The sequence below is a fragment of the Orycteropus afer genome, unplaced genomic scaffold (genome assembly GCF_000298275.1).
Source record: "Orycteropus afer afer isolate SDZICR_OR568_19922 unplaced genomic scaffold, OryAfe1.0 scaffold00285, whole genome shotgun sequence".
Lineage (NCBI taxonomy): Eukaryota > Metazoa > Chordata > Mammalia > Tubulidentata > Orycteropodidae > Orycteropus > Orycteropus afer.
In genome coordinates, this window is record NW_006921872.1 from 363,095 (window position 1) to 381,497 (window position 18,403).

At 51.7% G+C, this 18,403-nt stretch overlaps 2 protein-coding genes across 2 annotated transcripts in view; both read left to right on the plus strand.

The window, feature by feature from the left end:
* CUNH9orf24 (chromosome unknown C9orf24 homolog) overlaps positions 1-6,880 on the plus strand; it is a 37,643-nt gene extending 30,763 nt beyond the window's left edge. The window contains exons 2-7 of the mRNA XM_007950664.1: positions 397-541; positions 2,681-2,796; positions 3,819-3,894; positions 4,105-4,339; positions 5,799-5,885; positions 6,775-6,880. Of these exons, the coding sequence (XP_007948855.1) occupies positions 397-541; positions 2,681-2,796; positions 3,819-3,894; positions 4,105-4,339; positions 5,799-5,885; positions 6,775-6,880 (765 nt within the window). The remainder of the gene's footprint in view (positions 1-396; positions 542-2,680; positions 2,797-3,818; positions 3,895-4,104; positions 4,340-5,798; positions 5,886-6,774) is intronic.
* A 5,210-nt stretch (positions 6,881-12,090) lies between these two features.
* MYORG (myogenesis regulating glycosidase (putative)) lies at positions 12,091-14,235 on the plus strand. Its single transcript, XM_007950667.1, has one exon. It carries the CDS (start codon positions 12,091-12,093, stop codon positions 14,233-14,235), a length of 2,145 nt encoding a protein of 714 aa, XP_007948858.1.
* The last annotated feature ends 4,168 nt before the right edge of the window (positions 14,236-18,403 follow it).

The following is an 18,403-nucleotide window of genomic DNA, read 5'->3' on the forward strand; positions in this document are numbered from 1 at the left end:
TGTTGTATTGTGGTGAATTATGATCAATGTCATGAGACAAAGTGTATGTGAACTGCTGTATGGAAAGTGAATTTGCTCTGTAAATTTTCACCCAAATCATCATCATCATCATCATCATCATAAATAAATAAAATAAGAAAACCACCTTTACTGAGGGCAAGTGCCTAGCTCCAAGGTCCAGGCATGGATGGAAAGAAAGGAGGAAAGGGTGATTCAAATAAGAGAACTATGCAGAGGGAGCCAAGGCTGGCATGGACTCCCCCTACCATAGGGGACAGCAGAGGAGGAGACCCACCTGGGCTGACCTTCTCCAGAAGGACTGGACCTGTGCCCAGCAGGACTCTAGTGCTGGGCCTTTATGTACCTAGCCACATCCTTCCCTTTCCCCTTGCCCAGGGCCTGACTCAGACCATGGAGCGCTACGTGGACCACGAAGCCCTGCAGAAGATGGTCAGATGTGCTGTGCAGGACTACAGCTACAAAAATACCATACCAGGCCACCCCTACTTCCCTGAGAAGTACTGGCTCTCTCCAGAGGAAGGTAGGGCTTCACCCTTCACCTAACCCTGACCCCAGCAGTGACTCCAACAATGACCTCCAACCTGAACTTAACTTGGATCTTGACATCCACCCTGGTACTACATCAATCTTATCCCCACCCAACTCTAACTAACCCCCCACTCCAACCTGACTCCCAGCCACCTGACCTGACCCTGTCCTGGCATAGGGGGCAACAGGGGAAGAGGAGATCCAACTCCTGCCTTTGGTAGCTCCCTATCTGTACTAAAGAACTGGAAAAATCCTTAGAAACTGGGTCTTATCCTCAGAAACAGAGAGGGTTTTAACCTCCCCCCAAAACAAATAACATCCCTCCAAGTGTATTCTAGATACCATCCCTTCCCATCTTCTTAGTGACCCAGTTCCATCCTCCCCACCGTGTATTCTAGATACCATCCCTTCCCATCTTCTTAGTGACCCAGTTCCATCCTCCCCACCAGGCATCCCTCTGTTCACCATGCCTCCGTCTCCTCAACCAAGAAACCTTTTCTAATCTCTTCCTTCCTAAAAATTTTCTCTTGCTTCTCCTCTTCACAGCCAAGCTTCTCAGAAACAGTTTATGCTCAATGTCTCCACTTCCTCCCCTCTTCTTACAAACCTTATGAGAAATTATCTTTCTCATAAGGTTAGATATTTCTAGTCTGTCTTCTGTGCATTCTATAACAGCAGAGATTCTTGTTTTACTCACAGCTGTGGCTCCTGCATCTAGAACAGTGCCTGGCTAAGTGTTTATTGGATGAATCAATGAAGAATTGAAATTGGGAGTCTGCATCTCTTACCTTCAAACACTAAAACTGTTCTTGTGTGGTCTAATTGCCAAACCCATGGGCCTCTTCTCCCTTTATCTTTTGAGACCTATCCTATGCCTTTCAGTCTCTGACCATCTCTACTTCTTGAAACTCTTTCCTTCCTCAGCTTCTCTGATACCTCATTTTTCTGGGCCTCTTGTCTACCCACATAAGAAAACGTGGGGTGCCTCAGGGTGCCTTCCTGAACTTTCTTTTCTCCTCACTCCTTGAAGCCATTTTCTCTAACCCATGGCTTTAATTACTGACAGTTCCAAGCTGTTATCTCCACCCTTGACCCTCATCAGCATTCTATGTTCCTCCACCTGACTATGGTCATCTTTACCTGGATGACCCCAAACAACTCAGACTCAGTATGTCCAATCCAGAATTTTAAATCCCAACATTCCCCACCACCACCACACACACACCTTTAGGACTTCCAATTTTCCTTTTGTAATGTCTCAGTCCGTTCTTTTGACTATTGGGGTGGGAGTGGGGTTGGGATGAGAGGGAAGATCATGTAGGGCCTTGCAGGATAGGCTTAGGTGCCTGGGTATGTGGGGCTTTGAAAGGTTTTAAGTAGGGAGTGTTTTGGTTAGATTATCATTTGTGAAAAAGTACCAAAGATTTATATAGATGTTGGATTTTTAAAATGAAGCAAGGAGATCAGTAGGCTAATAATAACTTTTCATGTTCCAAGTGTTTTACATATATTAACTCATATAAACCTCAACAACCCTATGAAGTAAGTAGAATTATTGCTTCCATTTTAAAGTTAAGAAAACCGAGACAGAGCAAAATCAATTAACTCAGTCAAATTCACACATAGCCAATAACTGGCAGAGCTGAAATATGAACCCAGGCAGTCTACCTGCAAAGTCCATTCTGTTAACCATATTATACTGTCTCCTGGTTAAGGGACTGTAGAGATACAGGAGTGAGCTGGCAGGGAACTGGAGAAGGGGGGGGGGGTAGATTCAAATGATTTTAAGGAGGTGGGAGAGGCAAACCTTGAATGTGGAAGAGGAGGGAGAGGGAGGAATTGCGAGGAGGTCCTATTTCTAGCTTGGCTGATTCAGAGACCGCAATACAAAGATGAAAAGTGATTAGCTCAGAGGATCCATACTCCATTCAGAAGTTGCCTGGGGTGAGAAATGGGCTGTATCTCAGCTTCTAGAACAAGTTGGGGGCCAGGATAGGCTTGGGAACTGGCCTGAGGGAGATAAATGAGAGCCAGCTTTGTGCTGGGGACTAGAGGGGAAACATCTGTGTGTGTGTCCCCCAGATCCTGGGGTGGAGTAAGGAGTAACACACATCCACACCTTATAATCAAGCAGAAAAATGCAATCCAAACTATCTGTATGGTGACCGGTACGCCACATGGAGGATAGGACCTTACAATAGCACTGGCTGGAACAAGTATACCACCTGCCTGCCCCGACTGCCTAAGGTACCTGCAATTCGCAGCACAGATGCCTGGGGTCTGGGATGCATCCCCCTTCCCCATACCAGGCATCCATCCTCTGCCACTGAGTTGATACGGACTCATCCTGGGCACAGTGACTACTATTTCACCATTAGTTCCTCATCCCTTGCCCACCAACAATGCTCCGGTGCTCTTTACCAGTCTTGCAAGTAGTGTTTGTATTTCTAGGGAACAAGGAAGCCCAGGAGTGGGGTTGTGTTGGGCCCCAGAGTCCCAATCTTTGTGGGCATCCTGAATTCTAACCTCCAGAGGTGGGTCCCCTAAGTCCCAATCTCTGACCAGGGTCTGTGGGGGACACAGCTGGCATGCATTCCTTGAAGTGCTCCCCCATCCCCCGGTGGTGCAGCCCCTGTGACACTGAGACTGGCCTAGGGGCCAGTGATGAGCTGACCGTACTTGCTCCGTCCTCCCCTCCTTTGTGATGTGAACAGAGACAACGGGAGGGGGAGTAGGGCCACTCCAGGCAGCACAGATAAACAAAAGTCTTCCGCGGAGACAGGCAGGAAGCGGTAATGTGAGAGGATCCGAGGTCAGAGCAGTGCTTCTTAACCTTAGGCTGACCCTGACTGACCTCAGCTAACTGAAACCTATTGAATCAGAACTTTCTCAAGAATCAGAAATTTTCAGAAATTCCTCTGGTGATTTTGATGGGCAGGCAATATTGAAAATCCCTTATTAGAGAACCACACAGACACTGCTAGACGGAGTCAGCTAGACAGAGACAAAAGGGGCAAAAATCAAAGACAAGCTCTAAGACTGGGTTGTCAGAGGCCCAGGGCCAAATCTCCTCCGGCTTCAGCACCTTCCCCTGGGAGGCGGAGCAATTGCGTTGCCAGGAGACCACCTCAAACACTCAGAGCAGGAGGTGTAGGGAAGCCGCTGAAGGGCAGGAGAAGCGCGGCCTGGGGAGGGTCTGAGTGTCCTGGGAGGGCCCCCAAGGCAGCTCCTCCTGTCAAAGCTTGCGGTAGCGCGTGTGCCGTTTCCAGGACGCCGGGATGGAGACGGTAGTTCGAGGAATGCCTTTGCAGTACCCTCCTAAACCCGAGCGGCTGAACGCCTACGGTAACGAGGGGTGTGGTGATGGAGGGGAACAGCAGGGTGGCTACTGGGGATGAGGTAAAAGCCGAGGGCCCGGGAGAGAATGTAATCGTATTTCTGTCTGCTCCGCCCCCCCCCCCCCCCCCGCTTTGGTCTTCATCTGTCTCTGACCCTCTTCCTGTCTCTTCCCATCTCTGTGTCGCTGGGTCTCCCGGCCTTGGGGCGCGGGCTCAGAGCGTGAGGTCGTGGTGAACATGCTGAATTCACTATCACGGAACCAGCCGCTACCGCAGATCACCCCCCGATGCGGGTGCGTGGACCCGCTGCCGGGGCGCCTGCCTTTCCAGGGTTACGAAAGCCCTTGCTCGGGCCGTCACTACTGTTTGCGCGGGATGGACTACTACGCCACCGGGGAGTCCTGCCTTCCACGTCATCTGCCGCCTGGGTGCCACACGCAGCCGACTGTAAGGTTCGAAGGGTCTGGCCTGCCTCAGCCGGGCCCCGTCCCCAAAGAGTCCTGCCCCAAACGAGCCCTGCGCCAGGGCTGAGCGCCCTCCGGCCCGGCCCCAGCCCACTTCCAGCTGGGTTCTGGCCTTTATACAGACCTGCGGTGCCCGTCCATTGGAACCCAGGGACTGAATGACAGCTCGGGCTGGAGAACCAGCACGAAGGTTCCAATAAAAACCCCATCTCTGTCGTCGTCGTCCCCTCACCCCACCCCAGGACAGGGATCTGGAGGAAGAAAGTGAGCACCTCAGTCACAATCCCTTCCCAAGCTCTCCGATTAGGCTCCTACATTGACACCCAGCTGTAGGGACGCAGGTCTTACTTAGCCAGATGGGTGCCAGGTGTCTTCGGAATAGCGTCCTCTCTTTCTGGGCCTCTGGTCCCCATAGGTGGTACTACGCTGGGTCTCTGCTGGGAGCTAAGTGAGCAAGAAGGAGCTCCGGGGGTGCAGTGGTTAAAGCATTCATCTGCTAACTAAAAGGTCAGCAAGCAAAGGCACCAGCAGCTCCGTGGAAGGAAGACGAGGCAGTCGGTTTCCCCAAAAGATTACAGCCTTGAAAACCCAATGGGGCAGTTCTACTCTGTCCTCTAGGGGAGCTGTGAGTCGGAATAGACTCCAAGACACTGGGTTTGGTTTGAGCTTTGCTGCAATAAAGCTGGACAGCCTCGGAAACTCTATGAGGCAGTTCTACTCTGTCCTCTAGGGGCTCTGTAAGTCTGAATTGACTTGATGACAGTGGGTTTGGTGGGTTTTTGGGATTTTTTGTTTTTTGGAAGTGAGGCAGGAAATGCTGACCGCTTTACCAGAGCGGCCCTTGCCTCCTTGGAGTCCAGCACCCTCCGGAGGGAGACACTCCCACGTGTAGCAGCTGACCAGTCCTCTCCCTGCACTCAACTGGCAGACAGGGCAGGACAAGCCTGGGAGAACTCAGGGAGCTCTGAAGAAGTACGTCAGTCTAGAAAGCTAGGCAGAATGGGGTCCTGAAACCCTAGCACTTATCCATCATCCCCTGGTGATCCCCTGCCCCTCCGCAGGCCGGGAGAACCTGGTGCCTTGTAAGAGTTTGGGTCTTAACCCTCATAAGGGTATGGGAGCTGGGAGGGAAAGTACCTTGGAGAAAATGTCCCATGGCAGGGATGCGGGGCTCCTAATTTCCTCCAACAACCAGAGCCCACCCCTCCCCAGAGTCCAGCGTGCTCCACAGCTCCGTCTGGGTGTCAGAAATGGGGCTTTATGGGGAGGGGGGCTTCCCAAGGTGCTTCCGGGAGGTGGTGCTGTGGTGAAGTCTCGAAGGGTACAGAGATTCAAGGAAAGCATCTCTGAGCTTTGAGACTGATGCCTGAAGTGCCGGCCAGAAGCCTAGTCTGGGTTGGAAGTTAGAGGGAATATCAAAGACCCTGCCCATTGCTTTTTCCTCCAGGGCTGTATCTCCTTACGAACACCGGTCCGGAATGCAGTGTGCTGTTACAACTCCCCCGCCGTCGTACTACCCATATCCGAACCTTAGGTAAGTCTCACAGCACACTTAGAAGCACTAGGAAGACTGTCCCCTTGGCACGCGCCAGGGAACTAGTGGGGTGGGAAATTATCCACTGCTATGCACTCACTGAAAGATGCCACGTGGGGGCGCAAGTGCCCTGAGGAAGTAAAACACTCACACACCAAAAAACCCAAACCCCTTGCAGACCAGTCCATTCCCACTCATTGTTACAGTATATAGGACAGAGCAGAACATCCCCTAGGGTTTCCAAGGCTGTAAATCTTTACAGAAGCCGGATACCACATCATTCTCCTGCATGCGACTGGTAGGTACAAAACACCACTTTTTGTTAAACCACTGGGCCACCGGGGCTCTCTGAGGAAGTCAAAGCAGGCTAGGAAATGGAAGACCCCAGCAGCAAGGAGGCCAGTATTGAAGGGTTAGAGTTTGGCAGTGGGGCTTACAGTCAAGAGATCAGGGCACTGAGTTTAGCTTGAAGTAGAGTAAGACCAAAAAAACAAAAAAAACAAAAAACCAAACTCACTGCCCTCCAGTCAGTCCCAACTTATAGTGACCCTCCTTGGGTTTCTGAGGCAGTATCACTATGGAAGTAGATTGCCCAATCTTCCTTCCAAAGAGTGGCTGGTGGGTTTGAGCCACCAGCCTTCTGGTTAGCAGTCAAATGCCTTAGGCACTCCACCACCAGAGCTCTCAAAGAGTAAGAAGACAATGTTAAAGAGCAGATACTGGGAATTAGAAATGAAATAGGAGGCCCTGACGTCAGTGTTGGAGCCCAGAGTCAGTGTTAAGGGACATAATGCTGGGATAAAGTCAGCATTGAGAATTAGGGTCAGATGGTCTGATGTTCACTTAGACATATGAGGGTCCAAAAGGGCTGATCCATCTCTCCCCACAGATGGGACACAAGTCACTTCAAGAAGACTGGTGGTCTCTTGAGAAACAACTATGTTGTCCATCCTGAGTTTGTGTCTGAGACCTATCCTGAGTACGGCTGCTGGTAGAGCCCGGGCTGGCCAGGCCAAGGGGGCTGAACAATAAACGCTTCACCCCCAAAGGCTGCCTCCTGTGTCCTTGCCCAACAGGATTTGACAGTGAAGGCCCTGCCACTTATGCCTCTGCCAAGCCTCTAGACTGAGATGGAGTTTCTCAAAGTCACCCTGCACTGAATCACAACCCTACCGCCCCAATCTCAGTACTTCCCTTGGGTGGCACTGAGTGACCTCCTGACACATAACAGTAGTCATAAGTAGTCCTACATCCAGCTGGTATCCTCCCCTCTACCTCAGAGCCCAAACTAATGAGTTCATCTAGCCATGCAGGGAAAGCTCCTTCTAGGCTGGGTCCATCTACTACCCACCTCATGAGGCCCTCCAGCTGACAGTTCCCCAATATGCATCCCAAACTTGGGCTTTCTCTTGCATCTAAGAGGACCCAGAACCTCCATTCACAGTCAGCCCTGCCCTATGCCCAAAGCTCCCAGAGTCTCATCACAGTTCCCCAAATGTCTCTGTTCAAACACTCTTGATGACTTCTGTCAAAATGTCCAAAACATAATTTAGAGGGAGAAAAGGGGAGTCCCTCAAGACCAAGAAATTTAAAACTGCAAAACAAAGCTGTCTTTCCCCACAGGGAGCAAGGGGTAGGCTGTTCTGGAATCTCTAGGATCTCCAGTATTTCTCTCTCTATATGAAAAACGTGAAACCTCAGAGTCTTGCACTCCCTTTACCCTCTAACCCTCAGGGGCAGAGATGTAAGGAGGCACGCCTGCCTCTAAGCACCACAGGCATTTTCTAACTAAAGGCTGCCACCACAAGAAGGGACTGGACCTTATAAATAACCAGGTTGGGGGAGGGGGCAGAATACCGAGAAGCCGGTCTTCCCAGTCCCAGACCTTGGATACCGCTGGTCTAATCCGGTAGGAACAGCCTAGGCCTCCCTGCTAATGGAACTACAGGCTCCCTCTGTGGCGTCCTTTGTTGGGCTCTCCCTGCATTGGACTGAGATCCTCTCGAAGTTTCCCTATCCCTTTTCCACAGAAGAAAACTGAGAGGTAGACTGAGAGGGCCAGCCCTGACACTTTATCCTTGGGCTTTCTCCATTTCATACACATGCCAAACCCCAGCCTGAAGGTGCAAGAACCCCAACAGACTGTGGCCGCACCTTCCTCCAGAACTACATTTCCCAGCAGGCTTGAGCCGAGACCCGCCTACCCGGTGGTAAACGACAGCCCAGAGAAGGCGGGCCTGTAGGCAGGGGGCGGACCCGGGAAGCAAGGGCCTGTGGCTGGACAGAGATACCAACCAGGGGCAAGGCATCCCGCAGTGGGTGGAGTGTGGGGGCTTAGGGACGGGGCCTCAGGCCCGCGTGACAATATGTGAGGATGGGTCCGATGCCAGGGGCGGGGCAGGACTCTGTGGCCCGAGGCGAGACTGGATGTCCCGGGCGGGGGCTGAGCCGCCAGAGGGCGGGCCCTAGGAAGACTCCTGCTGTCCCCAGCCAGGCTGCGTCCCGCGCCACGCCGCGCCAGTTCAACTATAAGTACCACGAAGGGACCTGCGGGAGCCTCCCTTCATCCCCACTTTCTGCGGTGGCCATCACTGACGTGAGTGAGCCCAGCGGAAGAACCTTGGGGGACTGCTAAGGGCACACGATTCCTGAACTTTCGCTCCTACCGATGAGTCGGTGGGTCCGGAGGCGTACCTAAGGTATGGCAGGTATGGCACGTGCCCCAGAAAAGGGGGCCCCTTGAACAGGTTATATTAACCTACTATGGCCCAACATCCTACCTCAAGCACAGTAGACATCAAGAAGTAGTTGCGGGGGCGGGGGGGGGCACTTACCCCCAGGCGTTAGTCCATGGGGGAGCCAGAGGGAATGACATTCTGAGGCACCACAAATATAAAAGGAGCCTGAGGCAGCCGGAAGAGGGGGGGGGCGTTTCTGCTGGCACGTCCACACAAGCAAGGTCTATTGATCTTGAAATTGGGGAGAGCACAACTTAGAGACTGCCCCTAAGCGCTGTAAGGGGTTGGAGGCGCATAACTTAGAGATTGGCCTGGCGCTGTTACCCTCGCTAGGCTTCTGAGTGGGACGAGCCTGGACCCCTGCGCTGCTCCTCCGGGCGGCAGTTTCCAAAAGGCAACAGGCCACTTGACCTCAATCTCCCCTTTCGGACAGTGTAGCTGTAGGGCGGGGTGCCAGGGGTGGTGTGGAGTATTCCAAGCTGTAGGCGCTGTCACTCGATCCCTGTGGATCCCGTGGCCAGGGGGGGGAGGGAGATGGGCAGATCAAGTTGCCTTTGACATTTCCACCTCCCTGGGAACTGCATCCAACAAAGGACTCACCTTGGAACAGCCTCCCCTCAGTCAGGCTGTGCCCTCCGTCTCAGATGGAGGTAGGGGCTAGCAGCCAAAACTGAAGTTGAGTATAGAATAGAGTGGGGAGAGGCTACGCAGGGACAGAGCCCAAGGAGTGTGTCCACAGATCCCATCTGCTGGCATTAGCCTGCAGCTGGCCAGATGGCAGAGGCAGCAGATTATAGGGGTCTCTAACACCACGGTTAACATCAGGAACCAGAGTTCCTCCCCCATCTGTCCCCTCCATAAATTTTGCCCACAGCCCTGGTACAGATGCCATTAAAATTGCCCCTTTCCCTTCCTAAGAAGCTTTTGGTCTGCCTGGAGCAAGCAGTAACACCAAGCCCTTGGGAAGACAAGCCTCATCATGCCCATACCACCTGATGAAAGTGTGTCTCACCTGTGTCCCACCATTTCCTGGCCACACACAACTCTTGTTCCTTTTTCTCCACTGTACTCAAGCAGCCCGGCCAGACGATTTCTCCCATTTCCCAAAACTTATGCTGTGGGAGGTTAAGCTGGGATTTCAGATTCAGGCAACCTTGCTTAACTTGAGTAACTTCAGACAAGTCTCTGTTTGGGTTGTTTCCTCTTCTGTGGAACGGACACTGTAGCTATGATGATAATCAGCATTACTGTTAGGATTGGATGCTATGGTGGCATTTGAGTGCCTGTGTGGAGTGGGTGTCCAGGCCTGGAAACACCCGTCCTTCATCAAAGAATCTTAGAATCCTAGAAAGTTAAAATTCTTAGAACCCAAGTGCTGGAAAGGGCTTTTGAGGCCATTTTGGTGGCCTCTCCATGCTTCCAGGGGCAAAGACAACTGACTTCATATGAAAGTTTTGGAGGTCCTCTCCCATTATTCCCTTAGTGCACATAATGAATGAATTCAAGTGCACAGCATTTAGGCCTGGGCTGCCAAGGGTTCTGCTCAGCTTGAGGACATCAGCTAAAAGCCACTGCCTGCATTTTCCAGCAGGGCTTTTCTAGCCTGGACCTACTGGAAGAGGAATCCATAGTGAGACAGAGGAAGAAAGGTAAATTATGTGGGCAGAATGTGCTGAGAGGAAGGCGTATAAGAGGCTGTTCTAGAGCAGCTAGAACCGACCAATTTAGGGAAGTGGAGGGAGGAGGTACTGAGCTTGAGGCCCTGAGATAGCATGTCCTTAAGGAAAGGGACTGTGGGGGTCTATGTATTAACATGTGGGATCAAAGTTCTGATCTTCACCTGGCACTGTTAGTCTCTGCACTGGGTAGGTGAGAACCCTGAGTAGTTCCAGCATCTCCTTGGGAGGAGCTGGGGACTTAGAGACAGACACTGGCATCTGGGAGGAGGCTAATTACTGTTTGCTGTCTCCCTCTCTCCTTCCCCTCAGCAAAAACAGTGGGAGCAGGCCAACTAGCTGGCAGTGTGTATGTCTGTCTGGTGCTATTTCTTTCTTGGACTCTGCCCTGAGGGCTGGGACAGGAAGGGTCAGTGGCCTTGAGCAGCACATTGGGGCACACACCTCCCCCCCCAAGCCTATGTTTCTCTGCAGCAATATCCAGATGTTTAGCATATAGTGTATGAGAATATGGGTGTGTAGTTGTGGGTCTCAGATCCCTAGAGAGCTGGTAGGTGGGGGTGGGTGAAGGTGAGCCCAAGGTGGGTGAAGTCTTCTGAAGCAGATAGCCTGAAGGATTTAGGTTGGGGGAGGAATGAGCTTGGTAGATATAGGGTAGGCCTCACTGGAAATGGAGTCGAAAGGCAGCTGAGATCATGTCATGCCTTGAGCCTTTTGACTGCAAGGCTTATACTTCTGGGCTTCATCATGGGGGCCACAAGCAGTTCCCTAACCCATAGAGAGATGTGATCCAACAAGTGTTTTAGACAGATCACATGATTGCTGTGAGCAGGAGGCACTGGAAGGGAAGAAATTGGGGGCAGGGAGGCCTACTGGGAGAAGTGTTGCAACAAGGAGAGGGTTGGCAGTTCCCAAATTAGAGCAGAGGCAATGTGACAGCTGGTGCATGAGTAGTAAAGATAAAGGCAGGAGGTGGCTGGCGCACAGGTGTGGTGCTGGGAGCAGAACAGGAAAGTAGACAAGGATGTGGTGATCAGTGACTGAGAGCAGGGTAGAGGGGGAAGACTGACCTCAGCATTAATATATGAACCCAACACTTCTCACCAACCAGGCCCTGGGACTGGGCCTGGTTTAGGGTATCTTCTTTATTCTCCAGATTAAATCTGGTTTCTGATTCAAAATCAAATTCCATGCCTGAACTGTCTCTTCTTTTTCCCAGCTCTTCCCCTTTGGAGACAGAGGAGGCAACTTACTGCCCTGTTAAAGGTCCCAAGGAGCTAGTTGGCCTTTCCCCTCTTCTACAATAACCATACCTCTATGGAAGACCAGGCTCTTCCAGTACCTTCTCCTTTTCTTCAGTCTGAACTGTCCCCATGTATGATTCTAGGGAGTTCTGACTTGACTCTGTGACCCTGGACAGTCCCTGATCCTCTACGGGTTTGTCTACCCATCAGGAAAACAGGCGTATATGCCACCTGCCTGCTCTCCATTCACTGAGTCCTGACTAATTTTGGCAAGCATTGGGGCCCATGAGAAAGGGTGGGTAAGACAAAGATGGATAATCCTGAGAGGCTCACCTTTGCCACTGGTCACGCTGATTACTTGCACTGGTCAAGGGCTCAAGTCCCTTCACAAAGTATACACCTCTTTCTTGCTACAGTGGATAGGTACACTATAGAAGTAAGACAGCTCAGTTTCATCTCTCTCTTCCCCTTCTAGAGTCCGGAAGGCCAGGTTCAGATGGGTTGGTGGGATGGCCTCACTGCCCAGTCCTTCCTTAGCTAGGGGCTGATGCCCCGGGACTCTCAGGAGAAGAGCCAGGCCTACCCCCGCTGTCGCCCTGGGAGCCACGCAGGCCGTAAGGGCCCCAAGGCCTCCGCAGCCGCCGCCATGTACACCTTCCTGCCAGACAACTTCTCACCTGCCAAGCCTAAGCCTTCCAAAGAGCTGAAACCACTGCTGGGCTCTGCTGTGTTGGCGCTGCTCCTGGTGCTCGCCGCCGTTGTGGCCTGGTGCTACTACAGCGCTTCTTTACGCAAGGCAGAACGCTTGCGCGCAGAGCTGCTGGACCTCAACCGCGGCGGCTTCTCCATCCGCAACCAGAAGGGAGAGCAGGTCTTCCGCCTTGCCTTCCGGTCAGGTGCGTTAGATCTGGACTCCTGCAGCCGCGATGGCGTCTTGCTCGGCTGCTCGCGCACCGCGGATGGGCGTCCGCTGCACTTCTTCATCCAGACTGTTCGACCCAAGGACACAGTCATGTGCTACCGTGTTCGCTGGGAGGAGACAACGGCAGGGCGCGCTGTGGAGCATGCCATGTTCCTGGGCGACTCCGCAGCACATTGGTACGGTGGCGCCGAGATGAGGACGCAGCACTGGCCCATCCGCCTGGAGGGCCAGCAGGAGCCACAACCTTTTGTCACTAGCGATGTCTACTCCTCTGACGCTGCCTTTGGGGGTATCCTTGAGCGCTACTGGCTGTCGTCGCGCGCAGCTGCCATCAAGGTCAATGACTCGGTGCCCTTCCACCTGGGCTGGAACAGCACGGAGCGTTCACTGAGGCTGCAGGCGCGCTACCACGACACGCCCTACAAGCCACCCTCAGGCCACATGGCAGCACCAGAGCTCAGCTACCGGGTGTGCGTCGGCTCCGATGTCACCTCCATACACAAGTACATGGTGCGGCGCTACTTCAACAAGCCGTCAAGGGTGCCAGCGCCCGAGGCCTTCCGGGACCCGATCTGGTCCACGTGGGCCCTGTACGGGCGCGCTGTGGATCAGGACAAGGTGCTGCAGTTCGCCCAGCAGATTCGCCAGCACCGCTTCAACAGTAGCCATCTGGAAATCGACGACATGTACACACCTGCTTATGGCGACTTCGACTTCGACGAAGCCAAATTCCCCAATGCCAGCTACATGTTCCGCAGTTTGCGCGATGCTGGCTTCCGTGTTACGCTCTGGGTGCACCCGTTTGTCAACTACAACTCCTCGCGCTTCGGCGAGGGCGTGGAGCGCGAACTGTTTGTGCGCGAGCCCACAGGCCGGCTGCCTGCCCTGGTGCGCTGGTGGAATGGCATCGGCGCTGTGCTCGACTTCACGCGTCCAGAGGCCCGCGACTGGTTCCAGGGCCATCTGCGGCGCCTGCGCTCACGGTACTCCGTGGCTTCCTTCAAGTTTGACGCGGGTGAGGTCAGCTACCTGCCGCGGGACTTCAGCACGTACAGGCCACTGCCTGATCCCAGCGTGTGGAGCCGGCGCTACACCGAGATGGCATTGCCCTTTTTCTCGCTAGCCGAGGTCCGCGTGGGCTACCAGTCGCAGAACATTTCGTGTTTCTTCCGTTTGGTGGACCGTGATTCGGTGTGGGGCTATGACTTGGGCCTGCGCTCGCTCATCCCTGCTGTGCTTACGGTCAGCATGCTGGGCTACCCATTCATTCTGCCTGACATGGTGGGCGGCAACGCGGTGCCCGAGCGCATGGCGGGCAGAGGCGATGTGCCAGAGCGCGAGCTGTACGTGCGCTGGCTGGAGGTGGCTGCTTTCATGCCAGCCATGCAGTTCTCTGTCCCACCGTGGCGCTATGACGCTGAAGTGGTAGCCATCGCGCACAAGTTTGCCGCGCTGCGGGCCTCGCTGGTAGCGCCACTACTGCTTGAGCTGGCTGGTGAGGTCACCGACACCGGTGACCCCATCGTACGCCCCCTCTGGTGGATCGCACCTGGCGATGAGACGGCACACCGCATCGACTCTCAGTTCCTTATCGGGGACACGCTGCTTGTGGCACCGGTGCTGGAGCCCGGCAAGCAAGAGCGTGACGTCTACTTGCCTGCTGGCAAGTGGCGCAGCTACAAGGGCGAGCTTTTTGACAAGACACCTGTGCTTCTTACCGATTACCCCGTGGACCTAGATGAGATTGCCTATTTCACCTGGGCGTCCTGACCCAGGCTAGGCCCCCAAAACCCCATAGCCCTAACCCCAGCCTTCCTCCAGGTCTGTAACTCTCCATCATACCCGCACTGTGTACCCCCATCAAGCCCTACCTTTGTGCCACCCACTCAGAGGGTGCTGGCAGTAAATGTGCTCAAGCCACCTCCAGGGGGCCTGGGGTGGGGTCACTGAGGCAAACGACCACTCCAACAAATAGCCCTATTGTAGCCCAGATTCTCTGCGGAAACCTCTTTCCTGGAGTCCTGGTGAGAGAGCTCAGAGGAAAAATGTCAGCTCTCTTCCTGTTACACATGTTTGGGTTTTAAAAGCACAGAGAAACCTCTCCCCTTTTACCTTGGCCTGAGTGGCCACCTTTGTCCTTCTGAGGTGGGGGCTTTATCCCCTTTGAAGTCCTCAAATCGCTCCCTGACACTTAGGGCACAGTTTTGGAGTTGAAAGCCAAGCCCTGATTTCTAACACTGGCTCTTGACTCTGAGGCTGAATTGTGGCTGCTGGCTCCACAACAGCTTGGAAGAAGGGATAGAGGTGTTTGGCCAACTAACAAGGAGGCAGGAGATCCTCTCCCAGGGAGTCCTACTGGGAGGGTCTGGGCTCAGCATGGAGCCATCATCATCCCTTATTTGTGAAGAATCTCCTAATACTGCACTAACCCGTCTATATACACACGTCGGCTCAGCCCTGGGCCAGGGCCCTGTACACTTACTTGATGGGCACAGACTTACAGGGCCCATACAGGCCAGACTTGGTGCCTTAACTCAAGAACCTTTGTGTGTGTGAGAATGTGTAAGCAAGAGAGAGAGACCATGTGTTACTGGATCTATGGAATGAATACATCCCTGGGGCTGGATAAGCCTGAAGGGAAGGTATGGAGCAAATTTGCAGCTTAGATTGTTGACCTAGTCCCCTCCTAGGTGGTGACCCTAGGGCTCTGGAAGGAAATAAACAGCCCTTTCAAGATTCCTCAGCTGCCTCACTCGCTCCGTACATGTGGCAGGGGCGTGCCCCAACAGGGAAAGACGCTCTTATTCTGGTAGTGGTGTGCTCTAGTACATGAGCTGCACGCACACACTGACACCTGCAAATACACACATGGGTGAAGTTTTTCATCTCAGTCATTTTCTGTTTCTAAGAAGAGCGACTTCAACCAGAATAGTTTTTCCTGACTTTGCAGCTGGAAGGAATGGTTTGCTGAAGGGGGAAGGTGGGAAATGATGGGATTTAGCACCTCTCAACAGTTCTGACAGCAGAAACGGTCCCCCATCTCTGGTGAATATGTTCTTTTGCCCATGCTTCCAACTTGCCTGTTTTTCCAGTGTAGTAAATGCCTGGTGAAAGCTTTGGAGCACTCACAGATGCCTACCTTGAATGCTGATTATACCACTCATCTACCAGCTATGTGACCTTGAGTAAGCCACTTAACCTCTATGAGCCTCGGTTTCCTCATCTCTAAAATGATACTAATGCCTACCTCCCAGGTTGTAAGAATTAGAAGCACAGATGTATGTAAAGTGCCTGGCACAAAGTAGGTGCTCAATAAAAGGTAGCTATTGTAATGCTATTTCTTGTTTTGAAACCAGAAGGATTCATCCAGGCCCAGCTCCCAGCCCAACTGCTTCCTCTGGGCCTATGTGTGATCCCTCCCTGCAACCTCCTGCACCTAGCACTTAGTTAACCTCCGTGACCCAAAAGACACTGTGGTTTAGGAGAGAGGCAAGGGGAGAGCTATTTGATGGTGGGATGTCAGGAGTTAGGATTCCTGGGTCTCCAGGAGATGGGAAAGGAATGGAATTAGCTTACCTCTACTTTTCATCAAAAGCATCTACCAATTGGTTTTTCCTGATGAGTCTGCGTAGGACCCTGGTACCCAGTCCTGTGCTGTGGTGTAGAAGGAAGACACCTAGGCTGGGCCCTGAAAAGCTCCCTAAATGACTGGAGAGCAAAACTCATATTTGGGTGGCCCACCAGCCTTCTCTTCAACCTGAAGTCAGTTTACCTAACCTCTGTCTTTGTTCTCTAGTGCTACTCTAACACTAACCACAAGTGGATGGCTTTAACAAATAGGAATTTATTCTCCTACAGTTTAGGAAGCTAGAAGTCCAAATTCAGAGTGCCAGCTCTAGGGGCTAAGTGAGGGCCCCTTGACCTTTGGCTTCAGCTCTACCTCTTGTTCCAGGTCCATTGAAGCTGGAAACTTCCTAACTCAGGTAGCTAGCTGTAGGCTACTGAGGCTAAGGAACCCAAGATCAACAGGTAAAATGGCACAATCCCAAGATCAGCAGGCCACTGGTTCAAGTCCAGGAACGAGAGATGAAGACTCAGCCAAATGTAAGATCCAAAATATGCCAAAAGCTAAGGACGTTCCTCAAAATTTCTCCATATATACTGGAAGCAAGCCACACCCCCAAAGGCAACTACTTAGCTACTCACAGCAGATTACACCATGGAAGTGATTACAATCTCAGCATGGGGAGTAACTATATCCACCTACCAAACCACTCAAAACCATGGCCAAGTTGACACAAAACTTTAACTATCACACTATATGAGCCTTGTTTCCTTCATCTCTGAAAAGAGTTTCCAGGATTCACTGAGATGTCTGTAAAGCACTTATGCAAAGCTTGGCACAGAGTAAGTGCCTAATGGTAATTCTTACTAATGACAAGAAACAAGGAGAGAGCAGCTCTGACTAGAACCTATGTTGCCCAATATGGTAGCCCCTAGCCACATGTTCCTTCTTAAATTCAATTTTAACATTAATTAAAATTCATTTCCTCAGGGACTCTAAACCACAGTTCAAGTGCTCAAAAGCCACATGTGCTTCGTGGTTACCCTACTGGACAATACAGATAGTAGAACATTTTCATAGCTGCAGAAAGTTCTATCGGACATCCCTAGACCAAGCACTGTGCGCTGCCTGACACATTATGGGGAGGGGAAAAGAAATCTGTGAGGGCTCCATGGAGGAGGAGGAGAACCCTTTAGAAGGGGACTGAGGGTAGGAAGGGATGTCTTAAAGCCTGTGTGGGCAGTATGGCATATTGCACTCTATGCCAACTGAGTACTCACTGTATTTTGGGACAGGGCCAAATCCAGCAAACTGGCCATATCAGGGTTCCATCAGAAAATGATCCAGCAGGAAAGTGTGTGTGTGTGTGTGTGTAAACCAAACCTACTGCTATCCAGTCAATTCTGACTCATAGTGACCACCACTGGGTTTCCAAGGTGGTAAATGTTTATGGAAGTTGTTTGCCTCATCTTCCTTCTGCAGAGTGGCTACTGAGTTTGTTCTGGTTAACAGTCAAATGTCTTAGACACTGTGGCATCAAAGTTCCTCTGTGTGTGTGTGTGTATAAATGATGTGTATAGAGGTGTGCCTCATTTTCTTGGATTTTACTTTATTGCTCTTCACAGATAATGCATTTTTACACATTAGAGATCTGTAGCAACCCTGTGTCGAGCAAGTCTATCGTTGCCATTTTTGCAACAGCAGGTGCTTACTCCATGTCTGTGTCACATTTTGAAAATTCTTACAATATTTCAAACTTTTTCATAATGCTATTGCATACTTAATAGACTACAGAATAGTATAAACATAACTTTTATATGCACTGAGAAACCAAAAAATTTGTGTGACTCACTTTATTGCAGTGGTCTGGACCAGAACCTGCACTATCTCCAAGGTATACTTGTATATGGATCCACTGCTGTCAAGTCAATTCCAGCTCTGTAGTGACCCTATAGGACACAGTAGAACTGCCCATAGGGTTTTCAAGGCTGTAATCTTTACGAAAGCAGACTATTACATCTTTCTTCCATGGAGCAGTTGTGTTTGTGTGTGTGTGTGTGGGGGGGAAGGGTATGATTTATTTCAAGAAATTGGCTTACATGATTGTGAAAGCTGGCAAGTCTGAAATCTGTAGAAAGGCCATAGGCCAGCAGGCAAAATTTCTTCTTCTTCAGGGAAACTTCAGTTTTACTATTAAGGCCTTTCAGTGTATTGGATTATTGAGAATAATCTCCTTTACTTAAAGTCAATTGATTGTAGATATAAACTACCTCTACAAAATATCTAGGAGCTCTGGTAGCGTAGTGCCTAAGGCACTTGACTGCTAACCAGAAGGCTGGCAGTTCAAACCCACCAGCCACTCCTCAGAAGGAA

What these genes read in the sequence shown, in the direction of transcription:
- MYORG (XM_007950667.1), top strand. Translation starts at nt 12,091, where the DNA reads ATGCCCCGGGACTCTCAGGAGAAGAGCCAGGCCTACCCCCGCTGTCGC.